This window comes from Salmo salar, chromosome 02, assembly GCF_965601325.2.
Source record: "Salmo salar chromosome 02, fSalSal1, whole genome shotgun sequence".
Taxonomy (NCBI): Eukaryota; Metazoa; Chordata; class Actinopteri; order Salmoniformes; family Salmonidae; genus Salmo; species Salmo salar.
This window is the reverse complement of record NC_138292.1, coordinates 17,038,807-17,061,241: the sequence shown is the minus strand read 5'-3', so window position 1 is coordinate 17,061,241 and position 22,435 is coordinate 17,038,807. Positions and strand designations below refer to the sequence as shown.

The 22,435-nt window shown below is 42.7% G+C and overlaps 3 protein-coding genes across 4 annotated transcripts; 2 read left to right on the top strand and 1 right to left on the bottom strand.

Annotated features, from left to right (window-relative positions):
• Positions 1-81: 81 nt before the first annotated feature.
• On the top strand, positions 82-5,802 carry LOC145860069 (uncharacterized). The gene is made up of 4 exons (XM_082960359.1): positions 82-296; positions 401-441; positions 583-709; positions 3,842-5,802. The coding sequence occupies exons 1-4, from the start codon at positions 231-233 to the stop codon at positions 3,944-3,946; spliced, it is 339 nt and encodes a 112-aa protein (XP_082816485.1). The 5' UTR covers positions 82-230; the 3' UTR covers positions 3,947-5,802.
• si:dkey-87o1.2 (uncharacterized) lies at positions 4,697-19,498 on the bottom strand. 2 transcript variants are annotated; one of them, XM_045698590.2, is made up of 5 exons: positions 19,223-19,498; positions 11,482-11,782; positions 7,994-8,048; positions 6,280-6,397; positions 4,697-6,090 (listed from the first exon to the last, which is right to left on the bottom strand). In XM_045698590.2, exons 1-5 carry the CDS (start codon positions 19,273-19,275, stop codon positions 6,057-6,059), a joined length of 561 nt encoding a protein of 186 aa, XP_045554546.1. In that variant the 5' UTR covers positions 19,276-19,498; the 3' UTR covers positions 4,697-6,056. The 2 variants fall into 2 exon arrangements, with proteins under 2 accessions (XP_045554546.1, XP_045554548.1); XM_045698592.2 differs by having other exon boundaries at positions 11,482-11,779.
• Positions 19,499-19,511: 13 nt separating this feature from the next.
• Positions 19,512-22,195, top strand: LOC106595606 (uncharacterized). Its single transcript, XM_014186974.3, has 5 exons — positions 19,512-20,114; positions 20,236-20,290; positions 20,886-21,000; positions 21,122-21,296; positions 21,733-22,195. Exons 1-4 carry the CDS (start codon positions 19,815-19,817, stop codon positions 21,294-21,296), a joined length of 645 nt encoding a protein of 214 aa, XP_014042449.1. The 5' UTR covers positions 19,512-19,814; the 3' UTR covers positions 21,733-22,195.
• The last annotated feature ends 240 nt before the right edge of the window (positions 22,196-22,435 follow it).

Sequence of the window (22,435 nt, the reverse complement as noted above, 5' to 3'; positions counted from 1 at the left end):
CGGGCAACACGCGTCATCCTGGTCATGTGATCTGTATCGTTTATTGTAATTGGCAGCGAAGGAATGATATTTCCGGCTACATAGGTTAGTTACCATGCCAACGTAGACAGACTCTCCTCCATCTATTGAGACGCTGACAATTTTTTTTTTACCATTTATTCGTTTATTGTGCAGTTTTTGTTAAAGCAAGCAACTTAGTGATTATTTACTTCAAATAAACTGCCAGCAGGATGTTTGGTTGTGAGGAACGACGTTCCAAAAACAAACGTGTGCAGAGGGCGAGAGACAGAATCAAGGTAAGCATGTCAATACTAGGCAACACACAGACAAAAAAGTGGTCAGATACCTATAGCTAAGTGGCTGGAAATGTGTTATAGTCTGCATTTTCACTCTTTTATAGAAAGATGGCGAGATGACTAACCGCATTGCAGAGCTGGACAGGTGTGTAAACTATTCCGTTCTGTACAGTTGGGCTAATTGTAACTGCAACGTTTGATACATTTTCCCTGAAATACCTTGAAGTTACAGTCCTTTCAGTTCTCAATGTGGTGAAAGGACCCCCCCTCTCTTTCTTTCTCTCAGTATCTGTGGTGTGATGCAAAAGGCTGAGTTTGAGGGCTCCACCCAGGCTGGTTCCATGAAGACCCTGAAGTTGAGAGAACTGACCCAGCAGAGAGAGACTGAGCTGGGAAAGGCTGCTCTGACGATGGTGAGGGAGTGAAGGGGTGCTGAAACAGGGCCCTGTCTCCTCAGCAACACTAAAAAAGTACTTCCGGGTCACAGAATTTCAGAATGTTCAGAATAAATGTCTGCACGTAATAGCAGAAAAGTGTCAATAGCCTAAATGCCCCCAATGCAAATCACTGTGTATGGAATACATATTGGCTTGTAGAGCAAATACTATTCTAGGTGCCGCAGTAGAAGTGTTGTAGGGAATACTCAGTAGGGTCTGTCGAATGTATATATGGTGTAATTTCATAGGGCTCTGAATAACACAGATCAAGACACAGATCATTCAACACCATAGTACCCTCCAAGCTTGAGGCCCTGGGTCTGAACCCCACCCTGTGCAACTGGGTCCTGGACTTCCTGACGGTCCACCCCCAGGTGGTGAAGGTACTGTAGGAAAAAACACCTCCACTTCGCTGATACTCAACACTGGGGCCCCACAAGGATGCGTGCCCGCTCCTGTACTCCCTGTTCACCCATGACTCCGTGGCCATGCACGCCTCCAACTCAATCATCAAGTTTGCAGACGACACAACAGTAGTAGGCCTGATTACCAACAATGAAGAGACAGCCTACAGGGAGGAGGTGAGGGCTCTGGGAGTGTGGTGCCAGGAAAATAACCTCTCACCCAACGTCAACAAAACAAAGGAGCTGATCGTGGACTTCAGGAAACAGCAGATGGAGCACCCCCCCTATCCACATCGATGTGACCGCAGTGGAGAAGGTGGAAAGCTTCAAGTTCCTCGCGTACACATCACTGACAAACTGAAATGGTCCACCTACACAAACAGTGTGGTGAAGAAGGTGCAACAGCACCTCTTCAACCTCAGGAGGCTGAAGATATTTGGCTTGGTACCTAAAACCCTCACAAACTTTTACAGATGCACAATTTAGAGCATCCTGTCGGGATGTATCACTGCCTGGTACAGCAACTGCACCGCTCGCAACCGCAGGGCTCTCCAGAGGGTGGTGCGGTCTGCCCAACGCATCACCGGGGGCAAACTACCAGCCCTCCAGGACACCTACAGCACCCGATGTCACAGGAAGGGCAAAAAGATCATCAAGGACATCAACCACCCAAGCCACTGACTGTTCACCCCGCTATCATCCAGAAGGCGAGGTCAGTACAGGTGCATCAAAGCTGGGACTGAGAGACTGAAAAACAGCTTCTATCTCAAGGCCATCAAACTGTTAAATACTGTTTAATAGCCATCACTAGCACATTAGAGGCCACTTTAATAATGGAACACTAGTCACTTTAATAATGTTTACATATTTTGCATTACTCATCTTATATGTATATACTGTATTCTACTGCATCTTAGTCTATGCCGATCTGACATTGCTCATCATATATTTATATATTCTTCATTCCTTTCCTTTACTTTAGATTGTGTGCATTGTTGTGAAATTGTTAGATATTACTGCACTGTTAGAGCTAGAAACACAAGCATTATGCTACACCCACAATAACATCTGTTAAACATGTGTATGTGACAAATAACATTTAATTTGATTTAATTTTCACTGTTGTCAAACAGCTTAAATTGGGGTGCCTAGACACTATAAGGTGCAAATATAGCACTGTACAGAAAGGAACACTCCGTATTATTCAGAGCCCAATGAAATGACACCATATATACATTCTACAGACCATACTGAGTATTCCTTACAATGCTTCTACTGTGACCCCTAGAATAGTTTTTTCTCTATAAGCCAACATGTATTCCTTATACAGTGATTTGCATCGTGGCCAATGGAATGGGTGGAGTAAAAGGCCAGCAACACTAAATGACACCATTACATTCTACAGACCCTGAGTACTCCCCACCCCATTTTTACATCTGCACAAATAATCGTATAGTGACCAGGCACCACATTTTCAGATGTTTGACCACAGTAAAAGTACAGCAACTCTTCCTATGACCTAGTTTTTTGTTCTAACTCATCTGATTTGTATTCTAGGAACTCTAGTAAGTAGACTGGGCCCTGGTTTTATGGACACACAATCAATCGCTTTTCCTGTGTGCAATTTGTCTGTGCAATACAACAAAAATACAGTACTTTTTTTCTAAACATTACATTTCAAATTGCATCCTTAAACAATAGCACCAGTAAATAAACAAGAATCATACAATCAAAATATATATATATTTTTTATGTTTAATATATATATTTTTTACCAGTAGGATATTATTAAGCGCCAACCATTTTCTCATTATGCTCCACCTTATAATATTCTTTAATATTACTTTACATTGACTCTGTACCGGTAGCCCCTGTATATAGCCTCGCTATTGTTATTTTACTGCTGCTCTTTAATTATTTGTTACTTTTATTTGTTATAAAAAAATATATATTTTAAATGTATTAATGAATTATTTATTTAACTTTTTTATATATATTATATTCGTTTTTTTTTAAATTAATTATTATAAATTTTCTAACTGCATTATTGGTTTGGGCTTGTAAGTATTTCACAGTAAGGTCTACTACACCCGTTGTATTCGGGGCATGTTTGATTTGATTTATATAAAGTACTAATTCTCTTTAGTTTAGATTTTTACCCCATGTAGTTATTATATTTCTCCTAATTTTATTATGCACAAAGCTGAAAAAAAAAAATATATATATAGTGGCAGACACAGCGTTTTACCGCAGACTTTTATTTTGAAGGCAAAATCAGGAAACCTGAAGTATATATTAATGTGGATAGGATCCAGCTAGTGTTGTTGCCATGAAGCTAATCCCTGTCTCCATACCATTTTAGAGACCTTGTTCTCTTAGGGGACTTCATTAAATAACCTATTATCAGCCCTTTCATGAAGGTTCGTAGCATCATATCTCTAACCTATTCCTCTGACTGAGGAAAATTAATGGTCTTATTCTTGTTAATTTGTGTCCCTTACACACATACACTGTCAGAGCAATTACACATTTGTAACACCAGGCAGGGGTAAAAGTAGGCTACACATTGTCAGGTTTTCCATATAGGACACACCAAATTATGAATTGCTTGCATTGTCCATATTTGTACCAGAACTTCAACTACAGTTTCCCCTGTATCTACAGTACATGCTCTCCATGATGTCTGCTTTCTGTGTGTGTGCAGGTCCGTAGAGCAGCACTGCAGGCCCTCCTGGAGCATGAGAGACAGCAGTACGTCATAGAGTTCAACAGACTGGGCAAGACCATCTACAAACAGTCTAGACTCTAGTCTCCACTAGACCCATAACAACACCAAAGATCATCTGAAGTTTATGCAGAAAGCCATCTAGCAGCAAGGATGTGTGAACAACTATAGAATACTTTGAAGTATTAATGTGAAAACATTTACTCACAGCCATCTACAAGCACCTTGTTTACAATCAGACCTTTTTTTATTTATGTAAATACAATGATGTAAAACTCTAATCCTAAAGATAAAACACATATTAAAGTGTTTTATCTTAAGGATTACAGTTTTACATCGTTGTATTTACATAAATAAAAAAAGGTCTGATCTGTACAGAAGCAGAGTGGATAAACTGCTTCTGTAAAAGTACAGTTTTAAGCAATTTACATTCCAGTAATGAATTACTGGGCCTCATGTCACATGACTCATGTCACCTTAACAAAACAGGAATTTGTGTGACAGTCAGGGAGGTAACACTGTACATAAACAAAACAAATATTTGGTTAACAAACAGGTCTCCTTGTCAACAGCAAGCAAGACCAAAAAAATCAACCGATACACAGTCTGGCATTTGTCCATTCAGTAGAACTCTCTACTGGTCATTTGCTTCAGTCTTTGAGGAGTAATTATGTAACATATGAGCTCACTACATTTAACATAGTGTATTGTAGCTCACAATGACATGTCCAATCTCTCTAGCCATATCTGGGACACTTGGTCATGCAGGGTTGGAGATTCTAACACAGACTGAGAAAGTAACTGGAATTTCCAGATAAACAAAAAGGAGAGCAGTTGTTGATAATATCAATCAGAGATCAATCCAGTTTAATACAATCATTCAGGGAGACACCTCCAGAACAGAAGCACAGAAAATGTCCAACGGGGCTCTTGGAGACCGAACCTTCATATTCTTATCAGACAGTACCAAATGTTCTCTAAAATATCAACCAGAGAGGCTTGGAGTCAATACAAAAGACAGTGACTTTGCCGGCTGCTACAGAATCACACAGTGTTCATAATGTCATCAATACAATAATAATCAGTGTGTTCTCAGTCCTTGTACCTTCAGTAGCTCAGGTCTAGTGACCATCAACCCATACAAAAGTGAGTGTCACAAATAGAACATTGGAAATCATGTGTATTATAGAAAGGGGAAACATATAAATATGTTAATCATTGTGTTAATTACTGTTAACTGAATATTCACTTTATTCATCTTACATTTTCCCATTACCCACACGCACACAGGGCAATGTTATACTCTGATTAACGCACACCACACCCAAATGCAATAAGGGTCAATCATAAATCTATACACAATAAAGGTCAATCATACACCTATGCATAATAAAGGTCAATCATACATCTATGCACTATAAAGATCAATCATACATCTATGCACGATAAAGGTCAATCATACATCTATGCACTATAAAGATCAATCATACATCTATGCACTATAAAGATCAATCATACATCTATGCACGATAAAGGTCAATCATACATCTATGCACTATAAAGATCAATCATACATCTATGCACGATAAAGGTCAATCATACATCTATGCACTATAAAGATCAATCATACATCTATGCACGATAAAGGTCAATCATACATCTATGCACTATAAAGATCAATCATACATCTATGCACGATAAAGGTCAATCATACATCTATGCATAATAAATATTTAATAGACAATTGAACCAGATGGGCATGCACCTGCACACTTCTCTAGAACTCTTCTCTAGAACCTTTGCAACATTCAGAAATCACCTCAGAGACACCCTGCTCCATCTCTGAGGGAATTATCCCTAACCTCTTTCAGTCATTCCTACATTAATGTACTGTACCATAGGATGAAACTCACTAATTAAAAACATGTAATGTCTCCCTTCTTTACCTGCATACATAAACTAACAGTGTACTGTATGTAATGAAGACATGACATTCAGACTGGGTTTTCCAAACCCTTCTTGTTTTTTATTTTCCTGAGTATTGAGAGGTACAGTGAAGTGAAGGTGGTTGTAGGTGGTGAATGTTATGAGCTGCACAACGATGATGTGTATGGGTGTGTGTGCATCACGGCAAGCATGAGGAAGGGAGGAGGGAGGGAGGGAGGGATGGAGGCTGATAGTGTAGTCCAAGTCTTCATTTTGGGGCCTCTGTGATTCCACACAGCTTCCTGCAAAACAACAAAGAAAACAACAACAACAACCATTAGTTATCAATAGCATGTGAGCACCCAGTAACCACAGAACTACATGACACACAGTACAGCGTGACCATAGAAGTCTTTCATAATGGTGACCACAAGACTGTGTTACTGAGTGTGTGAGTGTGGCTGAATGCCTGGGTGTGTGTCTGCTCTTACCGTCCTTCCTCATTGGTCTGGTCCACAAACGCACACAGTGCCTTGTCCCGGTCCAGAATCTGCTGTTTCAACGCCTGGATCTCCTCCTGAGCTTTCTTCTTCTCTGCTTCTTGATCATCTAGAGGGGGAGCGAGGGATAATGAGAGAGGGGTGGAAAGTGGGAGGGTAGGAAAAAAGACAGAAGGAAATGGGTAGATAAGGAGGAAAGGGTATTGAGAGAGAGGTGGGAAGGAGGAGAGAAAGACATGGGGGGAAATGGGGAGGGCAGGAATAAATGTATTGAGAGAAAGGTTGTGAGGTCTGGGGTCCGCTCAACAACCAAGAATTCACAAAATGGGACAACAACAAATTGAGACTCTATATGCAGAATTCTGCAAAAATATCCTCAGTGTAAAATGTAAAACACCAAATAATGCATGTAGAGCAGAATTAGGCTGATACCCACTAATGATCTAAATCCAGAAAAGAGACATTAAATTCCAGAACCACCTAAAAGGAAGCAATTCATGACTGAGCTGACGGTATCCCATCACTGCAGTAAAATAACCATCGTACCTTTAACTTTCTGAAGGGCCGCTGACGGTATCCCATCACTGCAGTAAAATAACCATCGTACCTTTAACTTTCTGAAGGGCCGCTGACGGTATCCCATCACTGCAGTAAAATAACCATCGTACCTTTAACTTTCTGAAGGGCCGCTGACGGTATCCCATCACTGCAGTAAAATAACCATCGTACCTTTAACTTTCTGAAGGGCCGCTGACGGTATCCCATCACTGCAGTAAAATAACCATCGTACCTTTAACTTTCTGAAGGGCCGCTGACGGTATCCCATCACTGCAGTAAAATAACCATCGTACCTTTAACTTTCTGAAGGGCCGCTGACGGTATCCCATCACTGCAGTAAAATAACCATCGTACCTTTAACTTTCTGAAGGGCCGCTGACGGTATCCCATCACTGCAGTAAAATAACCATCGTACCTTTAACTTTCTGAAGGGCCGCTGACGGTATCCCATCACTGCAGTAAAATAACCATCGTACCTTTAACTTTCTGAAGGGCCGCTGACGGTATCCCATCACTGCAGTAAAATAACCATCGTACCTTTAACTTTCTGAAGGGCCGCTGACGGTATCCCATCACTGCAGTAAAATAACCATCGTACCTTTAACTTTCTGAAGGGCCGCTGACGGTATCCCATCACTGCAGTAAAATAACCATCGTACCTTTAACTTTCTGAAGGGCCGCTGACGGTATCCCATCACTGCAGTAAAATAACCATCGTACCTTTAACTTTCTGAAGGGCCGCTGACGGTATCCCATCACTGCAGTAAAATAACCATCGTACCTTTAACTTTCTGAAGGGCCGCTGATGGTATCCCATCACTGCAGTAAAATAACCATCGTACCTTTAACTTTCTGAAGGGCCGCTGACGGTATCCCATCACTGCAGTAAAATAACCATCGTACCTTTAACTTTCTGAAGGGCCGCTGACGGTATCCCATCACTGCAGTAAAATAACCATCGTACCTTTAACTTTCTGAAGGGCCGCTGACGGTATCCCATCACTGCAGTAAAATAACCATCGTACCTTTAACTTTCTGAAGGGCCGCTGACGGTATCCCATCACTGCAGTAAAATAACCATCGTACCTTTAACTTTCTGAAGGGCCGCTGACGGTATCCCATCACTGCAGTAAAATAACCATCGTACCTTTAACTTTCTGAAGGGCCGCTGACGCGTCAGTCTTCTTTTTCTCCGCATCGGCCTGAGGAGAAAAAAAGAGGGGAGATGAGGAAGATGAGGACCGGTATTTGAAGCATTGTGGGCCTTATCTAGCTAGGCATTATTAAGGGCTACATAAGGCATACAATGAGTCCTTCATAATATGCACTTTGTTTAAAGTGTGACTAATCATTTTCGTGACTAATAAGTGAGAACAAAATGTAATTCCTGACTGATCACTGCTAAGAGAATACCTGGCAGAATACCTCTCACATGCCACTCAACACAAAACATACATTACCGTCAGAAAGTATTCACACCCCTTGACTTTTTCCAAATTTTGTTGTGATACAAAGTGGGATTCAAATAGGTTTAATTGTACTTTTTTGCCAACGATCTACACAAAATACTCTGTAATTCAAAGAGGAAAACATATATTTTTTTTAAGTAATAATGGAAAAATAAAACACTAATATATCTTGATTAGATACTGTACATATTCAATCCCCCTGCCAATACATGTTAGAATCCCCTTCGGCAGCGATTATAGCTGTGAGCACACAGCTTTGCACATCTGATTGTACAGTATTTGCCCATTATTCTTTAAAACATTCTTAAAGCTCTTTCAACTTGTTTGTTGATCATTGCTAGACAGACATTTTTATGTCTTGCCATAGATTTTCAAGACGATTCAAGTCAAAACTGTAACTAGGCCACTCAGGAACATTCAATGGCGCCAATGGGGTAATCATGTGGGGTAATCATGTTAAACACTTGTGGCACACAGAGTGAGTCCATGCAAAATCCCCATCAAAATCTGTCTGTTTAAGATAGAGATACTGTATGGGCTGTGTCTCAATCCACTGCATCCACCTTGTGCATCTGCAGTGGAAAGTGGCAGAGCTACAATGCTGTTTGTCAGATCAGCATACATCCCGAAAATCGGTCTCCTCACGAAAACGTCTGTAGTGTCCGAACAAGTGTCATGGGGCTCATCTGAATGTAACCCTGTAACGGGTCAAAAAATGAATGGAAGTATGTAAGTAGTTTTGTGCCAAAGAATTGTTTATTTCCTGAGCTTTCTTATATCTCCTAGATATAGGACAGACACATCAAAACCTTATTCCTTATTATTTATTTTTTGACTGTCTGTTTTGCCATTTATGAATGAGTTATTCAATGCGTTTCTATGTGCTATATTTTTTGTTATATACCTAAAGGTATAAACAATTCCAAATAAAATAGCTAAATAATCCATGGTATGACCATCTTAAAACAATTAGCTTAGCAGAAGCAGATTTTTACTCCTCAATTTATTTTTGGCTTGCCATAACAAAGGTGCTGAATATTTATTGACTCAAGACATTTCAGTTTTTCATTTTTTATATTTTTTTTACAATTTCAGAACACATAATACCACTTTGACATTTTGAGGTATTGTGTGTAGATCAGTGACACAAAATCTCAATTTAATCCATTTTAACTTCAGGTTGTAAAACAACAAAAAGTGAAGGAGTGTGAATAGTTTCTGAAGGCCCTGTAATATATCCCTTGTCAGTTTACCTTCCAGTGTGTGTAATCTGCCACAGTGGTGAATGATGTGGTGATGTGGTGATCAGATCAAGTTGCCCTCTAGTATGAAACACAAAACATTAACACACCTCACCTGACATACACCTCTACATGTAAAAAGGTATGAATTACCTTGACTAACCTGTACCCCCGCCCATTGATTTGGTACCGGTACAACCTGTATATAGCCTCGTTATTGTTATGTCATTTTCTTGTGTTACTTTTGATAAAACATTTTTACTTGAGTTTATTTAGTAAATATTTTCTTAACTCTATTTCTTGAACTGCATTGTTGGTTAGGGCTTGTAAGTAAGCATTTCACGGTAAGGTCTAATCATGTTAAACACTTGTGGCACACAGAGTGAGTCCATGCAAAATCCCCATCAAAATCTGTCTGTTTAAGATAGAGATACTGTATGGGCTGTGTCTCAATCCACTGCATCCACCTTGTGCATCTGCAGTGGAAAGTGGCAGAGCTACAATGCTGTTTGTCAGATCAGCATACATCCCGAAAATCGGTCTCCTCACGAAAACGTCTGTAGTGTCCGAACAAGTGTCATGGGGCTCATCTGAATGTAACCCTGTAACGGGTCAAAAAATGAATGGAAGTATGTAAGTAGTTTTGTGCCAAAGAATTGTTTATTTCCTGAGCTTTCTTATATCTCCTAGATATAGGACAGACACATCAAAACCTTATTCCTTATTATTTATTTTTTGACTGTCTGTTTTGCCATTTATGAATGAGTTATTCAATGCGTTTCTATGTGCTATATTTTTTGTTATATACCTAAAGGTATAAACAATTCCAAATAAAATAGCTAAATAATCCATGGTATGACCATCTTAAAACAATTAGCTTAGCAGAAGCAGATTTTTACTCCTCAATTTATTTTTGGCTTGCCATAACAAAGGTGCTGAATATTTATTGACTCAAGACATTTCAGTTTTTCATTTTTTATATTTTTTTTACAATTTCAGAACACATAATACCACTTTGACATTTTGAGGTATTGTGTGTAGATCAGTGACACAAAATCTCAATTTAATCCATTTTAACTTCAGGTTGTAAAACAACAAAAAGTGAAGGAGTGTGAATAGTTTCTGAAGGCCCTGTAATATATCCCTTGTCAGTTTACCTTCCAGTGTGTGTAATCTGCCACAGTGGTGAATGATGTGGTGATGTGGTGATCAGATCAAGTTGCCCTCTAGTATGAAACACAAAACATTAACACACCTCACCTGACATACACCTCTACATGTAAAAAGGTATGAATTACCTTGACTAACCTGTACCCCCGCCCATTGATTTGGTACCGGTACAACCTGTATATAGCCTCGTTATTGTTATGTCATTTTCTTGTGTTACTTTTGATAAAACATTTTTACTTGAGTTTATTTAGTAAATATTTTCTTAACTCTATTTCTTGAACTGCATTGTTGGTTAGGGCTTGTAAGTAAGCATTTCACGGTAAGGTCTACTACACCTGTTGTATTCGGCGCATGTGACAAATTCCATTTGATTTGATGGTGATCGGTGAATACAGGGCCCTTACATGAGGGTTAGGAGTACTAATGAATCTACGGAAAATAAGTCAACTGACCATCATCATATCCAACACTCCCACTGTAACTGAATTTGACCTATAAACATATCACAAGCCAGTCTGTTGCCAATGGTTTCACAATGGATAGAAAGATTGTTTTAGTGCTGCCTTTGTTTCAGTGTTCTAATTCCTAATTCTCTGGTTCTGTGTCTCTGGTGAGACTTGGCACAGGCATTCTGTTAATGGATTATTATAGATCATAACACGAGTATAAACGGTGCTGTACCTTCTCTATGTAGCAGGTGTCTGTTTGCATAAAGTGTGTGTGTGTGTGTGTGTGTGGGGGGGGGGGGGGGCTACCTTCTCTGTATGACAGGTCTTTAGACTCTTGTCCGCCTCGCCTGTGCCTTTAGCAGACTGCTCCTTCTTCTTAGTCAGCTCGTCTCTCTTGGTGTTGATGGGCTCAAGCTCACCATTCAGCTTCTGAATTTTCATCTTGACCTGGACGATGTCGTTCTCCTTCTGCTTGACCTGAGAGGAGCTCTCCAGAGCGCGGGCTTTAAGACCCCGCAGAGTCAGCTCCTGGTGGACCGCCTGGTACATCAACACCACCATCACACCCACGGACAGGAACACTAGCGCAGACACAGCCCGCATACTGCTGGGACAGGACAGAGAGAAGGAAGGGGGCAAAGAAAGAGAGAGGGAGAGAGAAATGAGGCTCAAGTCAGGTCCAGTTTGTCTTTCTTGTCTGCTGTCTTGATTGGTCACTCCTCAACCATCTCCGTAGTCAGCCTGTGTGTGTTGGAGTGTGTGTTCACATTCCCTCCCTCTGGTTGCTGATGGCAGTCTGTCCACCTGTAACCAGTTCGTCCTGCTAGGCAGAATGTTTGGTAGACAAAGCGAAATCTACTTCCTTGTTTAACTACAACACTTCCACCGCTTTTAATCTCCCTCCCTCCCCACTTCTCTCTCTCCCTCCCTTCCTCTCTCACCTTCTGTTTCAGAGGTCACCTTTTATTACTAACAGATATGCTCTCTCTCTATTGTTTATCTATCTCTTTCATTTGCATTTAATTTCTTCTCCCTCTTCCTCTTAGAGGGTACACAGACAACCAGAGATTATGAAATTGTTCCATGTAGTACGTCATCATTTAGGGTGCAGTGTGTACAATGGGGAGATTTAAGATCATTAAAGTTCATATTCAGTTTAGAGTGATTAACACAATGTTTAGCATATTAGTAGATATTATGTTCCTTCTGTAAAACACATGATTTCCAGTGTATGTGACACTCAAGGTGCGGGTTGATGGTCACTAGACTTGATACTGAAAGTTATGGATTATTCTCATATCTGTTGATAGTGATTAACGCCAGACTGGATGTACAAGGACCGAGGACACACTGATTATTCATATTGTATTGATGACATTGTGTAAACACTGTATGATTCTGTAGCAGCTGGCAAAGTAGCAGCCTTTTGTTTTGACTTCCTACCAGCCTCACGGGCTGGTGTTTACTCTCGTGCTGTCTGATTAGGATATAAAGGGCCTGTCTCTAAGAGGCTGGTGTTTACTCTGGTGCTGTCTGATTAGGATATAAAGGGCCTGTCTCTAAGAGGCTGGTGTTTACTCTGGTGCTGTCTGATTAGGATATAAAGGGCCTGTCTCTAAGAGGCTGGTGTTTACTCTGGTGCTGTCTGATTAGGATATAAAGGGCCTGTCTCTAAGAGGCTGGTGTTTACTCTGGTGCTGTCTGATAAGGATATAAAGGGCCTGTCTCCAAGAGGCTGGTGTTTACTCTGGTGCTGTCTGATTAGGATATAAAGGGCCTGTCTCCAAGAGGCTGGTGTTTACTCTGGTGCTGTCTGATTAGGATATAAAGGGCCTGTCTCTAAGAGGCTGGTGTTTACTCTGGTGCTGTCTGATTAGGATATAAAGGGCCTGTCTCCAAGAGGCTGGTGTTTACTCTGGTGCTGTCTGATTAGGATATAAAGGGCCTGTCTCCAAGAGGCTGGTGTTTACTCTGGTGCTGTCTGATTAGGATATAAAGGGCCTGTCTCTAAGAGGCTGGTGTTTACTCTGGTGCTGTCTGATTAGGATATAAAGGGCCTGTCTCTAAGAGGCTGGTGTTTACTCTGGTGCTGTCTGATAAGGATATAAAGGGCCTGTCTCCAAGAGGCTGGTGTTTACTCTGGTGCTGTCTGATTAGGATATAAAGGGCCTGTCTCCAAGAGGCTGGTGTTTACTCTGGTGCTGTCTGATTAGGATATAAAGGGCCTGTCTCTAAGAGGCTGGTGTTTACTCTGGTGCTGTCTGATTAGGATATAAAGGGCCTGTCTCCAAGAGGCTGGTGTTTACTCTGGTGCTGTCTGATTAGGATATAAAGGGCCTGTCTCCAAGAGGCTGGTGTTTACTCTGGTGCTGTCTGATTAGGATATAAAGGGCCTGTCTCCAAGAGGCTGGTGTTTACTCTGGTGCTGTCTGATTAGGATATAAAGGGCCTGTCTCCAAGAGGCTGGTGTTTACTCTGGTGCTGTCTGATAAGGATATAAAGGGCCTGTCTCTAAGAGGCTGGTGTTTACTCTGGTGCTGTCTGATTAGGATATAAAGGGCCTGTCTCTAAGAGGCTGGTGTTTACTCTGGTGCTGTCTGATTAGGATATAAAGGGCCTGTCTCCAAGAGGCTGGTGTTTACTCTGGTGCTGTCTGATTAGGATATAAAGGGCCTGTCTCCAAGAGGCTGGTGTTTACTCTGGTGCTGTCTGATTAGGATATAAAGGGCCTGTCTCCAAGAGGCTGGTGTTTACTCTGGTGCTGTCTGATAAGGATATAAAGGGCCTGTCTCTAAGAGGCTGGTGTTTACTCTGGTGCTGTCTGATTAGGATATAAAGGGCCTGTCTCTAAGAGGCTGGTGTTTACTCTGGTGCTGTCTGATTAGGATATAAAGGGCCTGTCTCCAAGAGGCTGGTGTTTACTCTGGTGCTGTCTGATTAGGATATAAAGGGCCTGTCTCTAAGAGGCTGGTGTTTACTCTGGTGCTGTCTGATTAGGATATAAAGGGCCTGTCTCCAAGAGGCTGGTGTTTACTCTGGTGCTGTCTGATTAGGATATAAAGGGCCTGTCTCCAAGAGGCTGGTGTTTACTCTGGTGCTGTCTGATTAGGATATAAAGGGCCTGTCTCCAAGAGGCTGGTGTTTACTCTGGTGCTGTCTGATTAGGATATAAAGGGCCTGTCTCCAAGAGGCTGGTGTTTACTCTGGTGCTGTCTGATTAGGATATAAAGGGCCTGTCTCCAAGAGGCTGGTGTTTACTCTGGTGCTGTCTGATTAGGATATAAAGGGCCTGTCTCCAAGAGGCTGGTGTTTACTCTGGTGCTGTCTGATTAGGATATAAAGGGCCTGTCTCCAAGAGGCTGGTGTTTACTCTGGTGCTGTCTGATTAGGATATAAAGGGCCTGTCTCCAAGAGGCTGGTGTTTACTCTGGTGCTGTCTGATTAGGATATAAAGGGCCTGTCTCCAAGAGGCTGGTGTTTACTCTGGTGCTGTCTGATTAGGATATAAAGGGCCTGTCTCCAAGAGGCTGGTGTTTACTCTGGTGCTGTCTGATTAGGATATAAAGGGCCTGTCTCCAAGAGGCTGGTGTTTACTCTGGTGCTGTCTGATTAGGATATAAAGGGCCTGTCTCCAAGAGGCTGGTGTTTACTCTGGTGCTGTCTGATTAGGATATAAAGGGCCTGTCTCTAAGAGGCTGGTGTTTACTCTGGTGCTGTCTGATTAGGATATAAAGGGCCTGTCTCCAAGAGGCTGGTGTTTACTCTGGTGCTGTCTGATTAGGATATAAAGGGCCTGTCTCCAAGAGGCTGGTGTTTACTCTGGTGCTGTCTGATTAGGATATAAAGGGCCTGTCTCCAAGAGGCTGGTGTTTACTCTGGTGCTGTCTGATTAGGATATAAAGGGCCTGTCTCCAAGAGGCTGGTGTTTACTCTGGTGCTGTCTGATTAGGATATAAAGGGCCTGTCTCCAAGAGGCTGGTGTTTACTCTGGTGCTGTCTGATTAGGATATAAAGGGCCTGTCTCCAAGAGGCTGGTGTTTACTCTGGTGCTGTCTGATTAGGATATAAAGGGCCTGTCTCCAAGAGGCTGGTGTTTACTCTGGTGCTGTCTGATTAGGATATAAAGGGCCTGTCTCCAAGAGGCTGGTGTTTACTCTGGTGCTGTCTGATTAGGATATAAAGGGCCTGTCTCCAAGAGGCTGGTGTTTACTCTGGTGCTGTCTGATTAGGATATAAAGGGCCTGTCTCCAAGAGGCTGGTGTTTACTCTGGTGCTGTCTGATTAGGATATAAAGGGCCTGTCTCCAAGAGGCTGGTGTTTACTCTGGTGCTGTCTGATTAGGATATAAAGGGCCTGTCTCCAAGAGGCTGGTGTTTACTCTGGTGCTGTCTGATTAGGATATAAAGGGCCTGTCTCTAAGAGGCTGGTGTTTACTCTGGTGCTGTCTGATTAGGATATAAAGGGCCTGTCTCTAAGAGGCTGGTGTTTACTCTGGTGCTGTCTGATTAGGATATAAAGGGCCTGTCTCCAAGAGGCTGGTGTTTACTCTGGTGCTGTCTGATTAGGATATAAAGGGCCTGTCTCCATGAGGCTGGTGTTTACTCTGGTGCTGTCTGATTAGGATATAAAGGGCCTGTCTCCAAGAGGCTGGTGTTTACTCTGGTGCTGTCTGATAAGGATATAAAGGGCCTGTCTCCAAGAGGCTGGTGTTTACTCTGGTGCTGTCTGATTAGGATATAAAGGGCCTGTCTCCAAGAGGCTGGTGTTTACTCTGGTGCTGTCTGATTAGGATATAAAGGGCCTGTCTCCAAGAGGCTGGTGTTTACTCTGGTGCTGTCTGATTAGGATATAAAGGGCCTGTCTCCAAGAGGCTGGTGTTTACTCTGGTGCTGTCTGATTAGGATATAAAGGGCCTGTCTCCAAGAGGCTGGTGTTTACTCTGGTGCTGTCTGATTAGGATATAAAGGGCCTGTCTCCAAGAGGCTGGTGTTTACTCTGGTGCTGTCTGATTAGGATATAAAGGGCCTGTCTCCAAGAGGCTGGTGTTTACTCTGGTGCTGTCTGATTAGGATATAAAGGGCCTGTCTCTAAGAGGCTGGTGTTTACTCTGGTGCTGTCTGATTAGGATATAAAGGGCCTGTCTCCAAGAGGCTGGTGTTTACTCTGGTGCTGTCTGATTAGGATATAAAGGGCCTGTCTCCAAGAGGCTGGTGTTTACTCTGGTGCTGTCTGATAAGGATATAAAGGGCCTGTCTCTAAGAGGCTGGTGTTTACTCTGGTGCTGTCTGATAAGGATATAAAGGGCCTGTCTCCAAGAGGCTGGTGTTTACTCTGGTGCTGTCTGATTAGGATATAAAGGGCCTGTCTCCAAGAGGCTGGTGTTTACTCTGGTGCTGTCTGATTAGGATATAAAGGGCCTGTCTCCATGAGGCTGGTGTTTACTCTGGTGCTGTCTGATTAGGATATAAAGGGCCTGTCTCCAAGAGGCTGGTGTTTACTCTGGTGCTGTCTGATAAGGATATAAAGGGCCTGTCTCCAAGAGGCTGGTGTTTACTCTGGTGCTGTCTGATTAGGATATAAAGGGCCTGTCTCCAAGAGGCTGGTGTTTACTCTGGTGCTGTCTGATTAGGATATAAAGGGCCTGTCTCCAAGAGGCTGGTGTTTACTCTGGTGCTGTCTGATTAGGATATAAAGGGCCTGTCTCTAAGAGGCTGGTGTTTACTCTGGTGCTGTCTGATTAGGATATAAAGGGCCTGTCTCCAAGAGGCTGGTGTTTACTCTGGTGCTGTCTGATTAGGATATAAAGGGCCTGTCTCTAAGAGGCTGGTGTTTACTCTGGTGCTGTCTGATTAGGATATAAAGGGCCTGTCTCCAAGAGGCTGGTGTTTACTCTGGTGCTGTCTGATTAGGATATAAAGGGCCTGTCTCTAAGAGGCTGGTGTTTACTCTGGTGCTGTCTGATTAGGATATAAAGGGCCTGTCTCCAAGAGGCTGGTGTTTACTCTGGTGCTGTCTGATAAGGATATAAAGGGCCTGTCTCCAAGAGGCTGGTGTTTACTCTGGTGCTGTCTGATTAGGATATAAAGGGCCTGTCTCCAAGAGGCTGGTGTTTACTCTGGTGCTGTCTGATTAGGATATAAAGGGCCTGTCTCCAAGATGCTGGTGTTTACTCTGGTGCTGTCTGATTAGGATATAAAGGGCCTGTCTCCAAGAGGCTGGTGTTTACTCTGGTGCTGTCTGATTAGGATATAAAGGGCCTGTCTCCAAGAGGCTGGTGTTTACTCTGGTGCTGTCTGATTAGGATATAAAGGGCCTGTCTCTAAGAGGCTGGTGTTTACTCTGGTGCTGTCTGATTAGGATATAAAGGGCCTGTCTCCAAGAGGCTGGTGTTTACTCTGGTGCTGTCTGATTAGGATATAAAGGGCCTGTCTCTAAGAGGCTGGTGTTTACTCTGGTGCTGTCTGATTAGGATATAAAGGGCCTGTCTCCAAGAGGCTGGTGTTTACTCTGGTGCTGTCTGATAAGGATATAAAGGGCCTGTCTCCAAGAGGCTGGTGTTTACTCTGGTGCTGTCTGATTAGGATATAAAGGGCCTGTCTCCAAGAGGCTGGTGTTTACTCTGGTGCTGTCTGATTAGGATATAAAGGGCCTGTCTCCAAGATGCTGGTGTTTACTCTGGTGCTGTCTGATTAGGATATAAAGGGCCTGTCTCCAAGAGGCTGGTGTTTACTCTGGTGCTGTCTGATTAGGATATAAAGGGCCTGTCTCCAAGAGGCTGGTGTTTACTCTGGTGCTGTCTGATTAGGATATAAAGGGCCTGTCTCCAAGAGGCTGGTGTTTACTCTGGTGCTGTCTGATTAGGATATAAAGGGCCTGTCTCCAAGAGGCTGGTGTTTACTCTGGTGCTGTCTGATTAGGATATAAAGGGCCTGTCTCCAAGAGGCTGGTGTTTACTCTGGTGCTGTCTGATTAGGATATAAAGGGCCTGTCTCTAAGAGGCTGGTGTTTACTCTGGTGCTGTCTGATTAGGATATAAAGGGCCTGTCTCCAAGAGGCTGGTGTTTACTCTGGTGCTGTCTGATTAGGATATAAAGGGCCTGTCTCCAAGAGGCTGGTGTTTACTCTGGTGCTGTCTGATTAGGATATAAAGGGCCTGTCTCCAAGAGGCTGGTGTTTACTCTGGTGCTGTCTGATTAGGATATAAAGGGCCTGTCTCTAAGAGGCCAGTAAGACATTGGGATCATTTGAGTGGGAAGGTGAAAGCAACCGACTGTAGACAAAAGTCGAGGAGTGAAGTCGGGGGAGGTGCATCTGCAACAGCCGAAAGTTGGACACTGATGTGGTTTTCAGGCTCAGTGCAACATGGCAGTGTTCCCATTGTTTATAAAAGTTGTTCTTTATTATGTCAAAATAAACATGTCTCCAACCCGCATCTCACACACTCACAAACTGAAAATATACATTGCATTAGGAAAGTATTCAGACCCCTTGACTTTTTCCCAATTTTGTTACGTTACAGCCTTATTCTAATATAGATTACATTTTTCCCCCCCAATTCATCAATAAGCATGCACCCTGTAAGGAAGTCCAGGATCCAGTTGCAGAGGGAGGTATTTAGTCCCAGGGTCCTTAGCTTGGTACATTTCTATATTTCCTTAAATATTTTTTACACCGGCGGGGGAGTTCCAAGATGGAGGCGCAGGTGGCTTCAACACAGCGCCCCATGTCAGTCATCTACTGTATGTAAACTATTGGTTGTAACTAATGCACCAGATACGATTTTTTTATTGACTTTACCAACTATTTTACTCTGCTTTTTGTTTTCCTGTAAATTCCTAGTTCACTTGACAAGTTACTGGAAACATAGCTAGTGTGGCCTTACATGAAACTGGCAGAGCTTTATAGGTTAATAGGTTTGTCATGACAAAATGTTTATAATAGAACTAAATCAAACGTAGCCGTAGCCTATAGGCTAGGGCGTGTTATAACAAATTATGATAGCATTCCTAATTCGAGTTGCGCATGTTATACAGTATTATCACCTTACCTTTTTATGTTTATATTCCCTTGAATTCCGTAGTGCTGATGACCATTTTGCATTCATCCACTTACTTCCGCGTAGCAGTGCCAGGTATGCTAGTGCTATCTGGGAGCCTTGGGACGTACATACCCTAAATCCTAACCCTAACCTTAAACCCCACCCTTACTCTAACCTTAACCATAATCCTTACCTAACTTTAAGCATTGTTAACCATTTTAAATGTCAACTTCAAAGGGAGGTAGGCCCGTCCCAAGGATCCCAGATAGCATGGACCGTGACAGGTGGGCGGGCACGGGGATGGTTTTGGTGAAGCGCTCTCCAAAAGAAAAAAGAAGAAGAAGAAGTGGGCTCTCTTCGGAGTCAACAGAAGCAGATGTTTCTGTTTTTTAAGGATATAGTGGATATTGTATATTCAACCTGACTTCCGTTTCACCTGAAAACTGAAGTACGGACCCGCTCAAGTACAGTGGGCGTCCACCTGTCCTTTCACACTCCATTGGTACTTCCGCTGTAAGCCTGCGAGGACGTCGTCAACACATCTGTCGAGCAGTCGACAGGGACCAGCGAAAACGACTGTTCCTTGGTCAAACTTCACGGCATGATGAAGACGCAGGGTGTGTTGGTGGGGGTGTCTCTACTGACTAGCTTAGCTCTACTGGGACTGATAAACGTGCGGCAGAAAGAAGAGGTGAAGGAGCAGAAACATGTATCGTTCGAGACGATTAAACTGCGTGTGACCAGAGACGTACTGGGAGAGTACCAACACGAGGTAATCAGAGTCCACAACCTGCTGGACAAGACTAAGGCTCAGGTGGATACTCTGGGGTCAGAACTCACCCCACTGCAGGCTGCAGAGGCCAAGAAGAAGAGTGAACTGGAGGCATGCCAGGGAGAAAAGGTAAGGAAGGAGGGATATGTCTGGGCTTTAGAGTGTACACAATTGATTTCCTCTGTGCTCATCGTGTGTGTGTGTGTGTGTGGTGTGTGTGTGTGTGTATTCTCTCTCTCTCCTGTCACAGAAACATGTCGCTGATGAGGTGGGGGCCGTTGAGGCAGAGAACAGTAACTCCAAAAGTGAGAGTTTCAGGTTTTTAAACAATGGTTACATCAACACTGTTCTGAAAGGATATTCGCCTTATTCCTGGTACGACTATGATAACATGTATGATAGTTCACTGCTCCTCAATGAAGTGGACGTCGATTAAGACAGCTCCCCTCACCTCTGATTCAGAGGGGTTGGGTTAAATGCAGAAGACACATTTCTGTTGAATGCATTCAGTTGTGCAACTAACTAGGTCTCCCCTTTCCCTTCCCTTTCACAGTGAACTTTAACATAAAACAGGTTTAAAACAGGTCCGTGACCAGTTCTAGGTGCAAGCTTTGTTTTCTCTTCTAAAGATTTTGGTGGATGAAATAGACATTTTGTGGTGGAATAAACTCATTGCAGGTCGCTAGGTTTAAGAGTAGTATTCTGTATATGCGACGGGTCTTATTGAATATGTTTTATTCACTAACCTGTCTTTTAGTATCCCCCTATCTCTGTCCTGTAGCCTCTAGCTCCATGTTGTGTCTCTGTCCTGTAGCCTCTAGCTCCATGTTGTGTCTCTGTAGCCTCTAGCTCCATGTTGTGTCCTGTAGCATCTAACCCCCTCTCTGTCTGGTCCTGTAGCTGAGTTTGAGAAGCAAAAGGCTGCCTGGGTAGCAGAGGTGACGTCTCTCAAACAGCAGGTAGAGCAGCGCAGCAAAGTGTGTGTCTTTGTGAAGAAGGACTCTGTAGAGGGAAGGTAAGAGACTGGGACTGAACATGGAACACCTCTATACATGTCCCCACACAGTTTCCTTTGGGATGTACACCACAGGTATATGGACACATGCACACTTTAGCTCTGTCTCTGACTCCCAAAGGAAACTGTGTGGGGATGAACCGCCTAAACAAGAGGCCGCTCCAAAACCAGATGCCCCCAAACCAGAAGAATCCAAACCAGATGCTCCCAAACCTGATTCTCCTAAAGAAGCCCCTAAACAAGAGGCCGTCCCCAAACCAGAAGAACCCAAACCTGAGGCCCCAAAGATGAGATGAGCTGAGTATCTTTTGTTCTGTCTTTTTCTGTTAGCATTCCACTGATTGGTATTGTCTTGATAGCATTAGGAAACAGCTTATAGCAGTGAAGATACATGTTATGTAGAAATGCCAGATAAGACTCAAAAACACCATCATAAAAAAAGGCTTCTATCATTAAAAAGGATAGTGACACTGTATTTGACTGAAATACTATCTTTTGAGTCTTGCTGTCTGGGACTGTATTAGAGTTGACTGGAGTATGATGTTAACCAGCTTTGTGATGTCCTAGTTATAATCCCCATCTCTCATTGTTGACAGAGGTGTGTGCATGACAGATGTGTGATCTGTCTTCTCTGGAACAATGTCTCATCTGTCTATCAGGATGTTGGTTGTATTTGCCTTTATTGTGTGAAGGATGACTGACTCTTTCATTTTGACCTTTGTTTGTTTTTAGGGTGGGCGACGAGAACGAGAAGAGAAACATGGAATCAAAGAAAAGACAAGGAAGGCGGATGAAAAATGGAGACCATCTGCAGGACATTTCTCTGTTCCTTTTTAAACTCGTCAGAAGTTGTCCTTCATGCTACTTTAGAGTGTCTATTAACTACCATCTAACATGAGTGGATATTGAATACTTTTTGTTAACCTTGTCCATTCCTTTCTCTCAGTATGACCCTCCCTCGGGGGGTGTTTGTGTGTGGGATTAGAACAAATGTGTATGTGCCACCAGTATCGACCAATCGGAAAGTCCATAGCCTCTCTCTGTCACTCCTCATCATCCTCACTCTGTTACCCCGGTGACGGTATTATGCAGTGGTGTCGACCATAGTTTAATCCACGACTTTTGATTGGTCAATGCTAACTGTTATTTCTGTTAGTCTGATTCTGATGTAATAAAGCTTAACCCTAAAGGAAAATGTTGAATGTGGATTTTATTAACTATTGATACAGAACCATTTCATATTTAATGTGAGCACAAATATTGGCATTGTTTACTGTATGTTCTGATTCCCTCCATCTTTAAACATTTCAAGGCAAATAACTAATAACAGCTGCTGGAGATCTGTAAGAGTATCACAATGATGTATAATTCATATAGAATGATATCACCTCAAATTATTGGCACCCTTGATAAAGATGAACAAAAAGTACTATAT

Excerpts from the sequence above, each read along its gene's own strand:
- LOC145860069 (XM_082960359.1), top strand. The coding sequence starts at position 231 with ATGTTTGGTTGTGAGGAACGACGTTCCAAAAACAAACGTGTGCAGAGG. Across the intron at positions 297-400 it reads GGGCGAGAGACAGAATCAAG|AAAGATGGCGAGATGACTAA; the intron begins GTAAGCATGTCA and ends ACTCTTTTATAG. Across the intron at positions 710-3,841 it reads GAAAGGCTGCTCTGACGATG|GTCCGTAGAGCAGCACTGCA; the intron begins GTGAGGGAGTGA and ends GTGTGTGTGCAG.
- si:dkey-87o1.2 (XM_045698590.2), bottom strand. The coding sequence starts at position 19,275 with ATGCAAAATGGTCATCAGCACTACGGAATTCAAGGGAATATAAACATA. Across the intron at positions 11,783-19,222 it reads GGGAATATAAACATAAAAAG|CAGTATGCGGGCTGTGTCTG; the intron begins GTAAGGTGATAA and ends GTCCTGTCCCAG. Across the intron at positions 6,091-6,279 it reads CAGACCAATGAGGAAGGACG|GAAGCTGTGTGGAATCACAG; the intron begins GTAAGAGCAGAC and ends GTTGTTTTGCAG.
- LOC106595606 (XM_014186974.3), top strand. The coding sequence starts at position 19,815 with ATGATGAAGACGCAGGGTGTGTTGGTGGGGGTGTCTCTACTGACTAGC. Across the intron at positions 20,115-20,235 it reads AGGCATGCCAGGGAGAAAAG|AAACATGTCGCTGATGAGGT; the intron begins GTAAGGAAGGAG and ends CTCCTGTCACAG. Across the intron at positions 21,001-21,121 it reads AAGGACTCTGTAGAGGGAAG|GAAACTGTGTGGGGATGAAC; the intron begins GTAAGAGACTGG and ends TGACTCCCAAAG.